The sequence below is a fragment of the Macrosteles quadrilineatus genome, unplaced genomic scaffold (assembly GCF_028750875.1).
Source record: "Macrosteles quadrilineatus isolate MER2022 unplaced genomic scaffold, UCM_ALF_1.0 Scaffold_1__1_contigs__length_201487025, whole genome shotgun sequence".
Lineage (NCBI taxonomy): Eukaryota > Metazoa > Arthropoda > Insecta > Hemiptera > Cicadellidae > Macrosteles > Macrosteles quadrilineatus.
Window position 1 is genome coordinate 84,203,442 of NW_026542594.1, and position 21,225 is coordinate 84,224,666.

General features: G+C 35.5%; 1 protein-coding gene across 1 annotated transcript in view; it reads right to left on the reverse strand.

Annotated features, from left to right (window-relative positions):
• Positions 1-13,656: 13,656 nt before the first annotated feature.
• Positions 13,657-21,225, reverse strand: part of LOC128983699 (dolichyl-diphosphooligosaccharide--protein glycosyltransferase subunit STT3B) — a 67,791-nt gene continuing 60,222 nt past the window's right edge. Inside the window, exons 11-15 of the mRNA XM_054403099.1 lie at positions 20,393-20,566; positions 20,132-20,245; positions 19,329-19,453; positions 18,772-18,859; positions 13,657-16,117 (exon numbers count right to left, since the gene is read on the reverse strand). Coding sequence (XP_054259074.1) covers positions 16,040-16,117; positions 18,772-18,859; positions 19,329-19,453; positions 20,132-20,245; positions 20,393-20,566 — 579 coding nt within the window. The 3' untranslated portion in view covers positions 13,657-16,039. The remainder of the gene's footprint in view (positions 16,118-18,771; positions 18,860-19,328; positions 19,454-20,131; positions 20,246-20,392; positions 20,567-21,225) is intronic.

Genomic DNA, 21,225 nt, shown 5'->3' on the forward strand with positions numbered 1-21,225 from the left:
CAAAACCATCTTTGCACTGGAATGTCCATTCTTCATTTGCAGTTTGGAAATTCAGGATCAACCTCAAATGTTTCTGGTTTAAGAAATTTAATATTCTCAATACTAATGTAGCACTATTGTCGAGACCACGTAAGTTTGCAGTTGGTGGCAGCCAATCAAAAGACAAGGCTAGTGTGACGTTGCCACATCGCCCGTTGACAACACTAATTAAAATATTTTCAAATCTAATGGTATTATTAGATTTGGCAACACCGCACGGTTCTCATTGGTTCATTCAAAACCATTTGGTAAATAGGCTCCTAACTCAACTGCAAACTTACGTGGTCCCGACAATAGTTAAACTTATAATGAACTAACTGTACCCGCGGGCTTTGCCCCGTTTATAACTTCTTAATTTTCAAGATGAGCTCGTTCGCATGGCTCAATCACGTCCTGGTTGAAGTTCGTTCACTACGCTCACTCACATTTAGGTTGGATCTCCTTCGCTGCGCTCACTTGCCTTCAGGTTAGCTCGTTCACTACGCTAACTCGCCTCCAGGTTGAAGTTCGTTCGCTACGCTCACTCACCTTTTGGTTGCAAATTAGCTGTTGTCATAAATTATAAAAAAATAATAGTGCTGCACCCTGTTGGTAATCCTTGTAACTTTAATGCTATTGAACATCATAGAACAGAACCAACTTGTTTAATTGAAACAGCTGATAAGATTCATTAATTCCTTTTAAATATGAAAAATCATAAGGTTAACATGGGAAACTCCAGAGCCACTTGGGCGGAGCCCGAGAGTCCGATCAGAATAAAAACAACTTAGTTTTCTTATTTAATGCCTAAAGAATTGGTGTACCAAATTTCAGCCTCCTAGGTAAATGGGAAGTGGGAGAATTAGTGATGAGTGAGTGAGTGTGTCAGTGAGGGCTTTGCCTTTTATAAGTATAGATAAAATTGTTGTAAAATAAAGACAAGAGTAACCAAAATGTGGCTTTTATCTTACTAATATTATAAATGTGAAAGTTTGTGTGTTTGTTTGTTTGAAGTTCAATCACGCATTAACTACTGGACAGATTGGGCTAAAATTTGGCATGATGATAGCTCACATTCCCAATTAACATATAGGCATATTCTTATCTCAAAATTCCTTTCGGGCTCCGCCCCAGTAGCTCTGTAGTTCCCCATGTTAACCTTATTCATATTTAAAGGGAATTAAAGAATTTAGTCAGCTGTTTCAACTAATAAAGTTGGTTCTATGATATGGAAAAGCATTAAAAAGTTATAAGATTAACCAACAGGGTGCAGCACTATATTTTTTGCATTTATGAAAACAGCTAATTTGAACTAAGCAGCGACAAAAAAACTGTGATTCGCAATTAGAACTGTCAAAGTAGGATTGTTTACAGTTATGTTTATGTTTTTAATTTCATGAATAATCTATATATATAAAAGGCAAAGCCCTCACTGACTCACTCACTCACTCACTCATCACTAATTCTCCCACTTGCCATTTACCTAGGAGCCTGAAATTTGGTACACTGATTCTTTAGGCATTAAATAGGAAAACTAAGTAGTTTTTATTCTGATCGGACTCTCGGGCTCCGCCCCAGTGGCTCTGGAGTTTCCCATGTTAGCCTTATGATTTATCATATTTTAAAGGAATTAATGAATCTTAATTAACAGCTGTTTCAATTAAACAGGTTGGTTCTATTCTATGATGTTCAATAGCATTAAAGTTACAAGGATTACCAACAGGGTGCAGCACTATTATTTTTTTAATTTATGACAACAGCTAATTTGCAACCAAAAGGTGAGTGAGCGTAGCGAACGAACTTCAACCTGGAGGCGAATTAGCGTAGCGAACGAGCTAACCTGAAGGCAAGTGAGCGCAGCGAACGAGCTCCAACCTAAAGGTGAGTGAGCGTAGCGAACGAACTTCAACCAGGACGTGATTGAGCCATGCGAATACTTATGAAGTTAAACGGGGCAAAGCCCGCGGGTACAGCTAGTTTGTCATATTTTGCAAATTGTTGATAATTTATTTTTCTCTATTGTTTAGGTGAAGTGGTAGAACATTATGGCTATAGATGTGTAATACTATAGAATACTGTAAATTAAAAAAAAAACAAATTTTATCAAACTGAGTCCTCCATTATTGCAAACGCAAAGCTTGAGTATAACTGCAATAAGTATTTTATACTTATATTCCAGCCCCGTGCGAAGGACGGGTAGGTACTCTGCTAGTTCATTATAAAAGTCAGCCATAATGTTGTTGTTTATAAAAACTTGAAAACACTAACAAACAGAATTAAACATATGATTAAGAAACAGGCTTTAAACATTAAATATCACCACATATAATATATTTATCTATATTTATTAAAGAGGAACTATGTATGTATGTATGTGTGTGTGTGTATATACGTTATGGACTCCAAAACCGCTCGACAGATTCTAATGAAACTTTCAGGCATTATTATGCATATTTCAAGGATGGTTCTAGTGAAGTTTGGTGCAGACCCGTCAAAAGGGCTCTGCCCCAGAGGGTTTTAAGTTGGCCAATGTCAGACTTTTTGATCTACAATGTTTACAAATAAATATAATTTAAAAGCAGATGTTTACTTTCACCAACTGTTTTGTAGGTTTGAATAATCACAACATTCTGTATTAGCATTAGTCATGATTGGAAATAGTGCCACAGTGTTTCTACAGAGTGCAGCACAGAAAACTATTTTACTTTTGAATAAGTCCAAATGTATTAAACCCCAATCGCAGCACACCTGTGCACTCAACAACGTTTAAATTCTCCAATAATAAATATTAAAAACATAAAAACCTTTATCAAAGTATTATAAACAATAAAAGGGATGACAATGCCTTAGTATTTTTATCTTTCGTTCCATACCCACACAATCTAACATAAATTATTAAGTGAATAATAATCGTGCGTGCTATCTCGGGTATTCAAATGCCTCTCAATTTGTCATCAACTCACCACATTACTGACATTAAAAGAAGGAACTCCAACAATCCTAATGCAAAACTTAAATCCACTTAAGCTGTACAACGTTACCAGACTAACGATTAAAAATAGACGTCAAAATTGATTAAAGCAAAAATTATCAGTGGTAGGTTTAAGGGAGAAATAGTCTTAATCATAAGAATACTGGTGATTTCATCCGAACTACCCTCTGAATTTAAGCAACTACAATTTCCTTAGTGTCTTGCTTTCGCAATCACCATTATAAGGCACTAGGGCAATCCCTGACTATCGTCGGTTTAAATGTTGAAAAAACATGCTTTTCACACAGACAGATGTATTTTGTTAGCGCAGCAACGCGCGCCGGGCAACTGCTAGTATACTATAAAATAGCTGACCCGACAGACGTCGTCCTGTCCTAATGTGGTTTTGTCAATGCTCGTTCATTTTCAAGATGAGCTCGTACGCATATGGCTCAATCACGTCCCGGTTGAAGTTCCTTTGCTGCACCTTAGTTTGTAGTTCGTTTGCTACACTTACTCACCTTTAGCTTGTAGCTCTTTCGCTGCACTCGCTTGCACTTAGCTCGTTCGCTACGCTAACTTGCCTCCAGGTTAAAGTTTGTTCGCTACGCTCACTCCCACCTTTTGGTTGCAAATTAGCTCTTGTCATAAATTAACAAAAATAATAGTGCTGCACCCTGTTGGTAAACCTATTAACTTTTTAATGCTATTGAACATCACAGAATCAAATTGTTTATTTGAACCAGCTGTTAAGATTCTTTAATTCTTTAATTCCATTTAAATATGAGTACTCATAAGGTTAACGTGGAGAACTCCAGAGCCACTGGCCACTGGGGCGGAGCCCTTTTGATGGATCTTCACCAACCTACACACAAACCATCCTTGAATAATGTTTAATAATGCCTGAAAGTTTCATTACAATCTGTCGAGCGGTTTTGGAGTCCATAAAGGACAAACAAATATACATATTGGATAATATACAGGGTTAGTAAAAAGTGTGGAGACCCCCTGTTATTTTTTTAACGGCCCATAATAGAAAAACTAAACTCGGCACACCATTATGGCATTTTATGAAGTACTTTTTGGGCATAACCGCCACTTGGTGTTCATCCCCAAAATGGGGGATTTTGGGGGAAACTAAAACATTTCAAATACAAAGACCCATTGAGTTCATTTTGAAGGTCCTGGTAAAAGAAAACCAACAACGCAAACTAGAGGTCTCTATCTCAGTTCAGTACAAAATGGCAGCCGATTGAAATTCTCATAAGTTCCCAAACCCAAAATGGGGGATTTTGGGGGAAACTCAAAATTTTTTAATGATAAGCCCCATCGAGTGACCCCTCATTTTGAAGGTCATAATAAAAGAAAACTAACAACACAAACTATAGGTCTCTATCTTAACACAGTAAAATATGGCAGCCAATTCAATATAAAATTGCAAGTTATTTCCGATTTTAAAGATTTCAATCACCTTCCATTTTTTACTGGATTGAGATAGAAACTTCTAGTTTGCGTTGTTAGTTTTCTTTTACCAGGACCTTCAAAATGAGGGGTCAATTGATGGGGCTTATCATTAAAAACTTCTGATTTTCCCCCAAAATCCCCCATTTTGGGTTTGGTAAGCAAGTGGCTATTAGGCTTAAAAAGTACTTCATAACATGCCAAAAAGGTGTGTAAAGTTTAGTTTTCCTAGTGTGAGCCGCTACAAAATGTACAGGGGGTCTCCAGACTTGGAAAGCTGCAAGTTAAATTCAACTTCTGAGAATTTCAATTGGCTGCCATTTTTTACTGGATTGAGATAAAGACCTATAGTTTGCGTTTTTGGTTTTCCTTTACCAGGACCTTCAAAATGAGGGGTCACTCGATAGGTCTTTGTATTTGAAATTTTTGAGTTTCCCCCAAAATCCCCCATTTTGGGGATGTACACCAAGTGACGGTTATGCCCAAAAAGTACTTCATATTATGCCATAAAGGTGTGCCGAGTTTAGTTTTTCTAGTATGGGCCGTTAAAAAAATAACAGGGGGTCTCCACACTTTTTACTAACCCTGTATATAGAAGATTATTTATATTTTATATGTAACCTTCTTGATGAGACTGGTGGGCCAGGAGTCGTATTTATGTAATGTACTGTGTTATGAGGAATAAATCTTGGTACTCCTAAAGGTGTTGTAATATCTGGAAATTCCAATAACAGTGGAAAGTTTGTTGGGTCTGAAGTAATTAACTTGATACTAAATTGCTGAGTGTTCATGTACTGACATTTACTATTTAATTGTGTAATGTTGTCAATTAAGAAACCGTTACACAACTACTACAATCAGGTAATAAAGAATAGCTAGTGAGCTAGGAAGTTAGAGCCAATGATTGGAGTGCTTACTTGAGCTATTAGCTAAAGTAAGCACTCCAATCATTGGAATAGCTATTATGAAATTCCAGACTAGAGTTCTTCGCAGACCAATCTTTAAGTTGAGGCACAAACTACGGTACCTTAGGTGGGAATTTCATAGTTATTTGCAGCTCTGAGTTCTATTCCGGATGGTTTTAAGGGTCTTTTGACTAAATTTAGTGGTATAAAACGTACGTCTGAACCGTTGTCTATAAGAAAATTATAGCCTGAAATGTTTTATCAATTAACTTTAACCTATTGCTGTGGTTGCTGTCAACTCCGGGTGATTCATGAGTTTGGCGTCTAGGCACAACCAGTCGACATTCATCTAGTTGCCTTGTTAGTTTTTTGTAGCAGGGTAAGTGGTAAGTGCAAGGAGTCACACATTTGGTGGCTCGTGATCCATAATGGTACCCCTAAGCCTAATGATACCAGCAGTAGATTTCATTGTGGGGTGAGGTACTAAGCTTGTTACTGGACTAGGACTGGCTACGACTTTGTGATCTGAACTTACTATTTTTAAATGTCATCAAATCGTCTGAAAGACATTTAACTTTCTTCTCCAGCATTCTCCAAAATTGCCTCTAAACTTCCTCTTTGATTGAGATTTTTTTGATTATGTGGGGTCTGAGGAAAGGTACCAGTATTCATTGCCTTACCTCGGTTTTAAGAAAATAGCGTCGCAGCTTATTGCAGATGAACTCAAAGGTTGAACCTCTTGAATCTTGTCTGCTGTAAAGTCGGGTTTACACGATGCCAGTAGGCAAGACAATTGTCTTAGCCAATTGTCATCACTGGTTGCGGGATTGTCGTAGGCCAGGCAAGTTGAACGAGAACCTGTTCACACGTGGCCAACACTTGCCCAGGTGTTAAGACAAGACAGCGCTATTGGCCTCTACACCGTTTACATGGCGCCAATTGTCACGAAAACTGGGTTTTCGAGGGGTGGGGGCCTCACTGGGCCCAGCTCACTAATAACTCCCTCCTCAGTCTACTCCCGGAGACAACTGAATTTCGGGGCAATTGGCCTGAAGTGTTTACACGAAGCCAGTAATTTCAAGCCAGTCGTTGATGTCTTAACTGAATCTTTTTAGGCACAAAGACTCTATATTTTACAGATGACATCATAAAGTGACCAATTTAGGTTTGTTCAACTGAAGACTTTGTCGGGTAACCGATTTTTTGGGGCTTCTGATGCAGAACTGTTGGGATTCTTCAACTATGGCATCGCTTGTTTTTAGCCTGCCAGGTGAATGTCTTTTCAAAACACTATGGTGCCACAAAACTCATTAAACCAGCCTCAAGTTTCTTTAACATCAAGTAGATTTAAATATAGTTTAATTTAGCAATGGAGTTAAACTCTGCGAACCACAGATTACAACCTGTGCCTTCTGTTGTGCCGTAAACGTCGTACTGGCGATTAACGTCATGGGTAGGAGTCACAATAGCGGCCTAGCACCGCACCGCACACCTGTTTTGCCCATGTCAAGGTCAAAGTTTCCTCCCTTGCTACACGGAAAACAAACATAGTTATTTAAGCTTCAATTTGACATAAACAAACGTTTAGTTACCTTGAATAGTACCCAAGCAATTATCATTTAAAATCCCGGAATTCTTTTAAAAACACTCTGTATACTGTATATATGTCCGTTAGCACAATAACTCGAGCAAAAATTACCCGATTTTTATGAAATTTGGTATAGACAAGTAAACCTACATTTATTCGAACGATTTCGTGAACCAGCATGATCGGACTATGGGAACAGGGTTTTATGGGGTAAAATAGGTTTTCCCATTTTTGACCCTAAAAACACAAAATTTCACAATTTCTTTCCATACCATTTTGTAGAGCTAAAAAAAAAATAACTTGGTATATTGAAGCGTTATTGTGCACCTAATGGTTACGGAGAAAATTCCAATAAATTTTAAATTTAAAATTCCCATGTTATTCTTATGGAGAATGTCAACTGTTGTAGTTTGCTTGTTTATGAACATATTTTGATCGATTTAGGAAAATACATTAATTTCTTACTAAACTATTAACATTTCAAAAAAAAAAAAAAAAACACTTTTTTACCCTCCCTGTTGCAGCAAACCTAATTACTCCTTAAACTAATTCTATCTAAATAGGGAATAAATGTGATATTTAAGGAGGCATTTTAGTGTAAATCCAATCAGGCTAATGGAAATTCGCTTAGTCTGCAGATTTGCTGCGGCGGGGGTATTTAATATAATAGAGATTTATAAAGGATATTGGTCAACTTTTTTGTTTCGTGTATGCTAAGTGTTAACTAAAGTGTTTACAATAAAAATCCATCTGTGTAGCCCCTGAGCTGTTGGACATAATGTAAGACTAAATACCTACGTAATCCCGTCACAGCTCAGAGCTCAGTCAATTCAGCAGGGCCGGACTTAGGTCTTCAGGGGCCCCGGGCAAATTTGCCAATGAGGCCCCTAGTATGAATATACGATTATATACAGTACACAATTATATGCGTCTTACATACACTCTGATTTTAACTATTTTAAGCAATGTTATGGTGAAATAATGTATTTAAACTTGTTAGAATATCAGTATGCTGAATTTTCTATCAAATAATTTTCTATTATATTTTAACCGTCAAAATATTTTTAATGTACGATTTTATAGTTTGTTGTAACTGTATTTATTAAAATTCAATATACCACATAAGAAGGTACCTTGCAAATTCCTTTGCAATACTACATTGAACCATTCCATAGCCGTCTCTAGTAATAAGGCCGCGGCGAGCGAAATCTGGCAACGTCGCATCAGAGGCATAGTCTAGCGGGCTCCCGCCATTAGTTTGCACTGCTACACGGCGCATCACAGGTGATTTACCTGTTTGTTTTACACAATTAGGGACACTATGGTATCTGTAGTGACAGTGTATTATGCCTCATAAATGTGTCGTGCCGGGGTGCAATATTAACCACCCAAAATCATTAAAAACTGAGGGGTGTATACAATTATTTCACTTCCCTCTAGAAGGTCCGCGTATAATAATTAATAATTGTTAATATAATAACTGTTTTAAATTAATATAATAATTGTTTTAAATTAATATAATAATTGTTTTAAATTAATATAATAATTAATATAATAATTGTTATTATACTCGTAATTGTTACACAAAGTAAGTCTAGCTCCTATTCCAACCCTAAAGCAAGACACAAATGAACCAAAGACTTATGAGTGTATTAGATTATAACTATTTGGATAATGTTGATTTTGACAAATCAGGCCTACTGTATGTGTGTGGCTATATTAGCTTCAAAATAACTACTAACATCTATATATATAATTCCGTAAGTCAAATTTTTGTAAAGAAATTGTGAGTGACTGGATGGCCGTAGAAGGATGGGAGGGGTCTTATTTTAAAGGTCTTGACGTGAATTTTGAGGGAAAACTATCCATTTTTCTTAATTATGCACCAAAAGGTCCTTATGGAATAAAATAATTCACATTTAAATAACATGGGAATCTATGTCATGTCTGCTTTGTTTACTTTAATACATGTGGTTTAACTTTATTTAAAGCATATGGTAATACAGTATGTAATGTACTGTAAAATGTATACTAACCCTAAAGAGAGGTTTAAAATACTAATTGACTATATACAACCGTATTTCAATTGCACCATCTGGAATGCCACCACACAAATTAGTTTTAAAAGTTGGTTCAATAGTAATGCTCATTAGAAATATTAACCTAGGGTCTGGATTAGTTAATGGAGTACGATTGGTTGTGTTAGGTACCTATGTCTAAAAAAAGTGTAAAATTAGTAGTAATTACTTGAGAAGCAAAGTGAACAATTTTTCTGGCCAAAAATAAAACTAATAACTACAGATCGTAATATGCCATTTAAGTTTACAAGGGAAATTTTCACATAAAATCTATATATCTAACTCCGTAAGCCCAACATTTTACAATGAAATTGTGAGCGAACGGGAGGCCGTAAAAAGCTGGGAGAGGTCTTATGTTAAAGGTCTGGGCATGATAATTTGGGGGCATGAAAAGTCCTTTGGAATTTTAATTTTTAACAGAGCAGACATCAAAATGCTTTATACAGGTATGTAATAACTATTATACATATTATAATATAAAAAATCTTATACTACAATCAAGGTAGGGTAACCCATGAGACTAATAAATTGTACAAAATAATTACTAGAATATATATAGGGGCTATTGCCCCTTCAAGCCACTAGTTCAATGTAAAAGTTGTATTTCACTGGTTGTAAGCCCAATTAACACAGATGATGTTTATTTTCAAACTATTAACCGGGGTGGTTTATCTAACCCTAGTGATTTTGTGGTTTGCACAGGTAAACATGTACTAGGTATTATGCAGACGTTAATATCAGAAGAGTTCGAAGAAGCATTTTTACTGAGCAGCGATCAGAGACGTGATCTAGTAACTTTAGCTGAAATCGGCATTCTTAATGACAACAGTATTGTAGTAGACTTAAGTAAATCTTGTGAATGTGGGCGGGCTTATGCAAAATTAGCATCAGATGTGATTTTTAAAATGTCAAATGTGCTTCTAAGTAACTACACAAAAAGGAAAAATGACAAACTAAATGTAAAATCCAGTAAAAGGAAAGTCACAATATTATCTTAAGTTACATCATATTTCTAAACAGAGTAATCTCTTTTTGAATAAAATATGTTTAAAATAAACCTTTCTTTTTCATTCAAACCGGCTACAATCTCTCTAGGCCTATTTTTAAGAGTCTTTAATAAACTCATTAGGTTCCAAAGTGGATCAGTTTTTATTACTATGTATAGCGCTTGTGCATAATATTCAGGGTTTGGAATTAAGTGGTGAATATACGTTTATATAAACATGTATTAATTAGTATTTCGTAATACTATGTGTAACATTGTAAGCACCATTTCATGCTAAAAATGAATCTATTGAACTGGTTCCATTTTGATAGCTTTTAATGTGAATAAGCGCAGTTTAGGCGAAACGTTGCACGTTTTACCGCTAGCGGCAATACCCGGAGTTGGACCAGGGTGGGGATGAGTCGCGGCGTTGCCACATCGAAGGTCGCGGCCTTATTACTAGAGACGGCTATGATCATTCCCTACTGGATAGGCCTACTAAAGTCTTATTGTATCAATAGGCACAGATTAAAGTGTAATATCCTTTGTAACAAATAATTCAAAAATTCAGTAAAGATAAAAATAAAATAGCACAAAGTAGTTCTAACACAAGTAGTTCTAAGGTGGTATTAACCTTTTAACTGGCCACACTACTTGAAAAAGTGACCAGTTTACATTTCTCAACAATTATTATGTTTGTAAAGTGTTTTGTAATATGGGAAATAAATTCATTTATTCAGTTCTACAAGGATTATCTAAAATTGATTTTCACTGTTATACCGTAGATTAAAAAACTGCTGTGGCAACAGATACTTTACTTGGGGCTACAATTAAACACATGTAATATACTTTCTCTCATAAGCTTGTCAACAACCTTTATCATGGGTAGGCGGTAGGAGTACTATGATATTTTATAAAGGAAAATAACAAAAGTTGCAATTTGAACCGTAATTTTTACAGCAATTCCCCGGTTACACTACTTTGTTTAGAATTATAAGGACCATAAAACATCAAAACCGGGTTTTTTATCTAAATTCCGACTTTTATTTTATTTTATGGGTTATTTAATGAGATAATAAAATCAAAACAACCACACTTTGCCTTAACCCTGTCCACGGCAAACCCCCGAGATCGTCTCCAGCGTTTTGTTCAAATCCTGTGACTATTTTTTGGGCCATCAGCGTAATTCGTGACCATAATCTCAATAATCTTGACAATGTTTTGCAATCGCGGCCATTATCTGGGATCATATTTCAATCGCGGCAATATTCGTGACGATTCCCCGTGATCGCGGCAACGCCAGAATTGCAGTAACGTTGTAAGTGTCTTAAGCGATTGCGGCAACATCCACCATAATCTCAATACTTGTGACAATTTTTTGCAATCACGGCCATTTTCTGGGATTGTATTTCAATCGCGGCAAAATTTGTGACGATATCCCGCCATTGCGGCAATTTTCGGTATTCGCAATAGTTTCCCACAATTGTAATTTTGAACTACGAAAAACGAGAGAGGACATTTGGTAAGCACGTAATTAATTGTTGATCTTATTTGGAAAACTACTGTGCCAGGGGGCCCCCTGGGGGCCCCGGGCGCTCGCCCCGTCCGCCCATAGGTAAGTTCGGCCCTGCAATTCAGGACATGTTTCGGTGTTAATACACCATCTTAGCTTTAGGTACATATGTAGAGTTGATCAGTAGCTAAAATCATCGATAAACACAGTACGCAACGTCAAGAACAAAATTTCGAATAAATACATAAAACAATGAAACATTTAAGAAACAGGCCAGTTCTAACTAAAGATGACCGACCACACAAGTATCAAGGGGCAGAATGTTGTTTCATTGTTTTATGTATTTATTCAAAATTTTGTTGTCGTAGAAAGTGTTGTCAACCTATTTCCAAGCATACACGGATTACGTGCATAATAAAAGAAGACTGTTTTGTGTTGTTGGGTTTTAATACTCGTGTGTGACAAAGTAAAAACTATGCGACAAAGTAAAAAGTGTGCGCAAAGTAAGTAAATGCAGCAATTAGCAGCTTTCTCTACTATAATAACAACAAGTGCAAGGAAGCCCACTTTGTCGGGTGACTGTAGGAAAACTCTTATTATTATTCCATATCCAGAGATGTCATATGCATAGATAAACTCATCACAATCAAGTGGAAAATCAGCGAAACTCACTTTAAACAACCAGTTGCTAATTATTTAAACAAAGGGATTTCTTCAACTATACATCATTTTTTAAACAGGAGCTTACAAAAACACGTTTACTCTATGAATGGAATTTATAAACTGTAATGTGAGAAATTACCTCAAAAAATTTAGAATGGTAAGCGGAGGAGTAAACAATACACATTAACTTTCCATTAAAAGCCATATATATATATATATTTTTTTTTTCTTTTATAAAATTTTACAATACAGTGTGCAGTCTTTGCTAACATTTCTCACACAATCCACACCACAGCCATATCAGACGAGCGGTTATAATAACACACTAGTCTAAATAAACCTAGGCTGTCAACAAAACTCACACGTGTGATTTGTCCAGATTTGGCTCACACTTTGTAATTTATTGTGATATTTTTTAATTAGGGAAGTTCCAAGTAGCAACTCACTTAATGATTTGACAAGGTGAAATTATGCTATGCATAATAGAAAAGTAAGTTTGACAACATTATTATTCTTTTTCCAATTGTAGTATATGTGTAACTTGTAAGATTTATATCCAAATATCCACGAATTGGGAAAACTAAAATCAATGTACAATACTGTATAGATTTAACAAAATATTCAAATAAAGATGTACATTTTTCACACTAAGTAAACATTTCTCAAATAATTCAGAAGAGTAGTTCAGACTCTAACAAGTGAGTGGAAAATTAGCATAAATTGGAAGTTCACTTTTGATATCCAACTAAATTAGTCCTGTCACTGAGAAAGGATTTATTTTTAGAGGTTTTATTAGAGCCATCCCAAAAATTTTTCATGATTAGCAAAATTTAAGAAATATTTGTTTTTATAAAGGTTTAAACAAAAAAAATTTTTTGTAAAAAGGTCAATGTATGAACTGCCTAAACTTATTTGAGAGAAGTATAATACAAAATCATTAAATTATTATTAGCCTTCTTGTTCGGAAATTACTTGATAATGATAACTAACTAAACTATTTTAATTATACTTTTTTATGAAATTTTATAAGTGATGTTAAGCCATTGAAGCTTTCTTGGACTGTAGTGTGAAATTGAATGAATGAAATTGAGATACTAATTAATAATAACGAGTTTATAAAAACTCCTCTTTACTAAGCAAGCAGAGTAACTACAATAGTAATCTCTACTTTTTTATTCCCTTGATTTAATTGAATACAAAAATGATACAAAACAAACCAAAAAATATTCACAAAAAACTTTATCAGTCTGAAAATTTTAAAACAAGATGTAGTTGAAAGTAGAACATGAATTTCTACACTGAAGTTTTTGTTTGTGAGTAAATTAAAATGTTACTGCAGTGATTTATCAATTTACCTAATTTCCTGTGAACAACAATAACCACCCTAAAAAGACAGACCAAGTTTTACAATGTAGATGATTCTTCTTTAAGTACTCTATGCAATGGAAAGATATAATAAACAAAAGATGCAATATGAGCTTAACATTTTTATTATTTACAAAGGTGCAAAACAACTTCCAATAGCCTTTAGTTAGGAATTTATCCTAGTAGAGTAACACCCGATCCTACAACTACTTGGTAATGTGATTTTGAGGTTAGGTTACATAAGTGAGACTAATACAAATCTGCTGATAGACTATAAGAAGTTATAGGCCCGCCGCACATTGAAGCGAGGCGAGGAGCAGGTGAGGTGCAGGCTAGATGCAGGCGGGAGGGAGGACTTTTTCGTGTCACCGCACATGGCGGGACAGAGGTTTCCTAGCTTTGGCCCTATCGTCGCGAGTAGAGGAAGATTCTTTGGACCTTACTGATTCTGATTGTGAGTTTAATAATTACGTTTGACTCTATTCGCTATCCGAAAAAAGTAAAAAATGTTTTTGGAAACGTGATTACATGAAAAAAAGATTAAGCCATGGAGTGGAGACTATGTTTTAACTACTGAACTGCCAGACTGGTCTTTTGGAGAATATTTTCGTGTGAAAAAACAACAGTTTGATTATATCCATAACTTGATTGAAAGTGGTATTAGTGGAAAGGAATGCAATGCTCAGCAACATATAGCCAAGCCATCTGAATTAAATGCTCCATTACTATATCTTTCACTCACAAAACACTAGAAAACCAACGCAGGCGCGAGCGAGGTGCAGGAAAACAGTATTCCAACTACAACGCCGCGGAGGCCTGACAGAGGCTGCCTCGGAGGCTGCGCGCAGCCTCTGCTCAATGTGCGGTGCTCCATTTAAACACGTGTATTACAGAATCAGTCGCGCCTCGCCTGCACTTCGCCTCGCTCCAATGTGCGGCGGGCCATATTGTGTCATTTTTTACAAAGAAACGTAACCCACATTTTTTAAGTAAAGCATATTTTTCAAAAACCTATAAATCAGTTCAGAAGGAAAACTCTGCTTAACTCCTGCTTTGATTAAATTGAAAATAAACACTAGCCAATAGGATATAATCATATAATCCATCCTAACTCAATTAGTGTATTCATAAACTTCTTTGATCAAAATAATAAACAAAGTTATTTCCAAAACACAAATTGACACATGTTCTTACAACTTGATACAAGTTCATACAAGTTCCCTCATTTTTCAGTAAAAAACATTTAGAAAGTGTGTGTCATGATTGTTCATTTGACTTTTGTTTCTGCATGTTGTTCATACACAATACGTGATTTATAAATATATAACAAGCAAATAGGATTGAACAAAGTAAAATTTTTTGATCAATTATTTTACAAAATTTGTTCAAACATTCCAATTTTGCAAAACCTTCTTAAAAAATGGCAGTAGTGTACCACCTATTTACATGCTAATTTATTCGTAACGACATTATCTTGATGTAAGAAACTGTTTACAGTAAACACTTATTAATATGAACTAATTGGGTGTCCAAAGATTGACAAGTTTTTAATAATCTTAAGAAATTAGACAAAATGCATTTTAAAAAGTGAAGTACTTGTCCTCCAAATTAATATTATTCGTAATAAAAATAAACTTGATTTTTTAAAGATTTAGCCTAATTGAAAATAGGACCTTTTGTTTACATTTAGTTTCGTGCTTTATACAATTCGAGCACTATGATATCAAATTGAAAAAAGGAATTGTGACTTAAAAGCATATCTAACATTAACATTTTAATTTTATTAAATAATTATATATTTTTGTCTAGTATTTTTTTTTTTTTACTGCTTCAGTAGTTTTGACTATGAAGCATCTAACAAAGCAACTACTGCCCAGACTAACTAACTATAAGTTTGTTGATTCTGCAACATCACTGTATAGACAATAGACAGGACAGTGGTGACTCTCTGAGAGGATAGGAGACCTGTTAAAACTCTTACATATACTCAACAAAAGCTAGAGCCGACTCCATGAAAAGTGTGAGGCTGGAAATTAGTGACCTTTTTTAAAGTAAAGAAATTAAATGTTTTGTTTAAGTATCTGAAAAGTAATAGCAGAAATATCATTAAATGTTTAAATTTATATCAGTAGTACTCATTGTCTACTTATCACGTCTAAAATAAATTAATAGTGTCATTAAATTGTAAACCTATAAACCTATTTGTCAACCATCGATATTATAACAAATGAATATCAACATTCATCCACAGTAACCCACATAACAACATTTTATCTCTAATGAGAATACTCTAAACCATTCTAAATAAGGAAATTTGTTTCAAGAGTTGTTCCATTTTCTATTGCACAACAATAAAACCCAAAAATAAACAATTTGAAACATCATTCAAACAGTATGTATAAAGTATATACATATGGTGTTCACTGCTCTAAAGGGCACTCGCGTGAGTTGTCCAAGAGCCCAACCACTTGTGTGCGAGGCGAAGCGTGGCACTATGTCTTTGTTGGGTTCTTCTTTCCTTTCACAACTACAGGCCTATTCTTTATACTCCCTTTCCTCCGTCGACTTGTCTGAAAAATATTTTGAGTTTGTAAATAACCAATTAGTAAAATACATCACAAATGCCCGACTAGACATCATTGACGATTGCTTCAAAAATTGAATTTCACTTTACTAGGTGTGGCTATAAAATAACGGGACTGGTTTTCTGTGAGATAAACCGTGAGAGCCTCAAGGTCAAACACCATATTGCCGAGTCGCCTGACATCCCCTCTCTACATTCCAGCCAGTTGGACAAGCTTAGCTTGCTCAGTCGGGCCTCAGCCTTCATTCCTGTTGTTCTGCTCCTCGGAAATATTGTAGGCGTCTTAATTGAGAAATGTGTTAACGTAAAGTTTTTAGTGAAGCTGGGTGAATCAGCAACAGAGACTTATTGTCTCTTACAACAAGTGTTAAGGGAAAAATGTATGTCACGTTGGCTACACACGTTTTTGAATGGTAAGCATTTCAAAGAAGAGAGAGAAGATGAAGATGATCCGCGCCTAGGACGTCTTTCAACCTCAAAGACGGATGAAAACATTGAGAATATAGGTAAAGAATCCGTCAAGATCGTTGATTGAGTAGCCGTGGAGTTGCCGAGACTGGGAATTGACAAAGAATCGATTCAGCAAAATACTATATGAACGTTTTAATATGAAAAGTGTGTTCCAAAATTGTGCCAAAAATCCTCATGCCGGAACAAAAGGAGTCACTGATAGAATTCTGTTCTGACAACTTAAAACATTAGGGAACATCCTGAACTGTTGGAAAAAGTTATTACGTGTGATGAATCATGGTTTTTTACCTATGATCCAGAAAATAAGCGACAATCAATGCACTGGAAGAGTTCGAATTCACCATGAATGAAGAAAGCTCGAATGTCAAATTCAAAATTCAATGCCATGATGATTGTTTTTTTTTTTTACATCCATGGAATTCTGTATGTTTATTGGGTTCCTGAAGGTCAAACCCTGAATAAAGAATATTATCTAGGGGTTTTGGCCACCCTCCGTGAGCAAGTGCGAAGAAAGCCAACAGAGTGACGATACTTTAGTTGTGCCACTTAATAACAATCACATCTCCACTGTGCTTTACTATTATTTCCACCTTTTCTAATTTTTGACTTTTTATTTCATTTAGAACATTTTTCCTTGATAATTTTGTCTGTCTTTTTTTTCTTTTAATAATTTTGAAAGCTCAGGGGAATTATACCAATTATCCATCCACAAGGTAAATATTTTATCAGGAAATGGCTCCATAAGGGAGAGAAAATAGAAGTGGGCTTATTTGATTTAGGGGGGATGATAAGGTTATCAAAGACCATATCTTTACCGGTATAGGCAATGAAGGACAACGTAAACCCCGAGGAAGATTCACATATGTTGAACAATTTGCACATATGACACGCAATGTCATAAAACAGACATCAATGTAGTTTTTATTAAACTTAATAAGCGATGGCAGGAGTAGTATTAAGTTGCACATAGATAAACTTTGTGGACAATAGCACAAAGAATAAAACAATATTACGCTATGGAAAGTTGTACGCATCATCCAATTTTTACAGCAGTCAGCTGTTACACAAGCTAGGGCAAAGGCGAGAGCCGAGCGAGGACGGTGAAACAGCTGATTTCCTGATGTTCCATAGTTAGTTGTCAAATTGTCTGCTAGCCACTAACTTTACACAGGCATCAATCAGCAATCAGCGGTACCAGTAGCCTATTACCATTGACTATATAAACACTAGTGTTAAAGTTTGGGGAGCGAGCTGGCGTAGTGGTTAGAGCGCGGGACTTCAGTCCCTCAGGTCCCGGGTTCGATCCCCGCCAAGTCACCAATGGATTTTATCTAAGTGATGATGCTGCAACCCTAGCCTGAAGTAATGTGAAAAACAATCCCAGGCTCGTGCCTAGCGTCCTAGGACCAAAAAAAAGTGTTAAAGTTTATGTAGTCAATACTATTACTGAATTTGATACTATACATATTGTGACAGATCTATGAAATGGAGAAAAACGTAAGGTAAAAAAACGTGTCTACTTGCTTGCATGACATATAACAGGTGAAATGGAAGGTTTTATGACAATTGGGCACAGTTCTAGACGTGTTCCCTAATTATAATTTATTAATTTTTTTAAATATCATACTTTGAATATCCGGAGGGGAACATGAAGTTTGAATATCTAATTAGCATTTTGTTGCAGACATTATTGTGAACAAAATGGTAAAATACTAAAATAATTATTAAATCACCCCTAAATGTTTTCTTTCTATAACAATTAAAGTAAAAGTTTACAGATTTGGTAAAATTAAATTACCATCCGAGGGTACTGCAGGCAGTGCATCGATTCCTTCCCCTACGGATTAAACTGACCATCACAGAATTTTTAAAATCTGTATAGGATTTAGAGGCTAGATACGGTTACCAGTAGAAAAACGGTATTAATTTTAGTAATTATAAGTTTAGTAAAGTGAACCTATCAGAATGTCATCATAACTATAATCCACGATCGTAGCACCATCTTGATCATCTCCCATTATTGTCACTCGCAACACGGCAAATTCGCTCAGGATTGGAACAAATCCTGTCCCGAAAAATCCTGAATCAAATGTAATACTGTTTAGATGACCAGAAATATATTTTTCCTGAATTTTCGGGACATATCTTTTTTTCTTACCGTTTACATACCTTTTTGGATACAAAAACTTCTGTGCGTTTGATTTTTCTTTCTCCAACCGGGATTCTAGGTCTATTAAAATCATCTTCCTTTTTTACTCTGAAATAAAATGAGTGAATATCAATAAATAAATAATGGTTTTGTGTAATGCATTGTATTATCAAAGTGTATTTTATGCTGATTTTGACCAGCATACATAGTTGACCAGCATACATAGTTGACCAGCATACATAGTTGACCAGCATACATAGTTGGACAGTAGATGAATTTAAGTTTCAATTAGTACTACTACTTACTGCTGATGGTGTCAATGGTATAGCAACTAAGCACAAACAGTAATCAATCAATTTACAATTAGTTGCATGGATGAGTGTTAGAGGTGACACCAGATTCACCACTTGAAAAAAATGTACATCCTTGTAATTTTTTTAAACACATAACACACTGTAAACTATTAGAACTTGTTTTTTTTTTATTAATTTGAAAATCATTGGCCTATGTTCAAATAATTTATAAATTGATAAAAACACTCAATATTCATCCTCAACAAGAAACATTTGTTTCTTACCTATAAATGCGAACAAGCCAATGCTCAGTTGTATAAGCCTCGTCCAGGTACGTAAGGTCAAAGTTTTGGTTGCCTATGATGACATTACGAGTTCTGTCATAACCTGCGGGACTCCTATAGTCCAACTAGAACAAAGTTCAAAAGTTTAATTTTAAAAGTAAAATACAAGATTTAATAGACTATAAGATTTGGTTACATAAAAAAATAAGATTTTGGTGCGATAACCTATGATTCAAATCACACGAGTACTTTTTAACACGTTGACTGCTGAAAACCTTTACACAGGCACTCCTAAACTGCGGTGGTCGCTATTGGCATTGAAATATCTCAGAAAGACGAATGTGACAAAAGATCAATGGTGATTGTTCTGCGTTACCCTGAAAGTGGACGTAGTTCACTGAAACACCCAAAGGTAGCAGCACTGCCTGGATCAATAACCAGTCTTTGTAATATGGCTCGAATAGAGAAAATCCCCGAAAACAGGACAGAAGCATTGCCAGACGGGATTTTACGGGAATGTTTAGTACCAACCTACACCAAAATAAACCTCGTATTCTAAGCTATAGCCTGGCAACAATCACATTGTCGCCGGCTGTGTGATGGGCTCAGACAGACGCAACATTTGGCAGGCAAGCACACTACTGATATAGCAGTAGGCAGCGAGCAGTGCCAGTGCCGCGCTACTGCTATAGCAGTAGTCCGCAGTCAACGTGTCAAACAAAATATTCAATTGTTAATATTTATTTACAGTGCCAAATCTTAATACTAAAGCAATAAGCCAAACCCAAATTCGTTATATTCACCTTAAGATCTCCAAAGCGATAATAGCTGAGTTTGTACATGAGGCAGTTGAGTAGAGTAGGAGATCCTTCTGCATCTACTCTGAACTCTCCTCTGTCTGTGAAGTAGTCACTCTCCTGGTACAAGACGTAATAAACATTATGAAACAAACTACAAGCACATGCTACTTACTTTAGGGTTACATGAAGAATCAAAAATAGCTGAATACACTTGCATATTCTTTAGCATAGGAATAATCTATCAACAGAAGTATGAATCCTTACCCTGATGTCTTTTGGATGCTCTCCTTCAGCAATACGAACCATCCATAGAAACTTGTTGATATCATCACCAGAGTAGCCGATCACTCCACCAAAGATCACCAGAACATAGTCTACATCCAAGGATAACATTATCTTGTAAGCATCTTCTTCGGTCGATGACATTGCCTTACCAACCTACACAAACAACAATAAAAAGGAATCTTAAAACATTTAATACTAGTCATGGGCCGATTTTGAAATTGGCCAATTCCAATAATGATTCTGATTCCAGAACTTTGGTTTTTAATTCTTGATTCTGCACTCGATACCAATATCTGTATAAATTCACTTAATAACATAGATGTGTGTTTGTTCTTATGAACAAAAAAGCATGTTATTTGATCTTTATACAATAAGTTAACTTCATTGCTATTGATTAAGGTTACATTGATTAGGTTAGCTTATAAGAATAATAAGATACTTCAAAAAGACATACATTTTAACATGACTTAAGTAGGGGTCTGCGGTTTCAGTTTACAGCCTATTATAAAAATAAATTATCGTAGTTGATTGAGCACAAAAAAGGCTTATCGGATGTTTGTTTACGATCTTGATCATTTATTACAAGGGAATACAATAAGATGATGGAATAAAAGACCCATTATCAGTCCCAAATCCATTAATATTTTATCACGACAATAATTGTTTTACTCAAGTACTTCCAAGAACTGTTGAGTTTTATCAATTTGAATCCTTTACGACTTTACCCAATTCTATTGTATCATAAATCTCTGACTCAGTCGGTATTTTCCGTAGGGATGGACGAGATTTTTAGTTCGAGACGAGCCGAGACG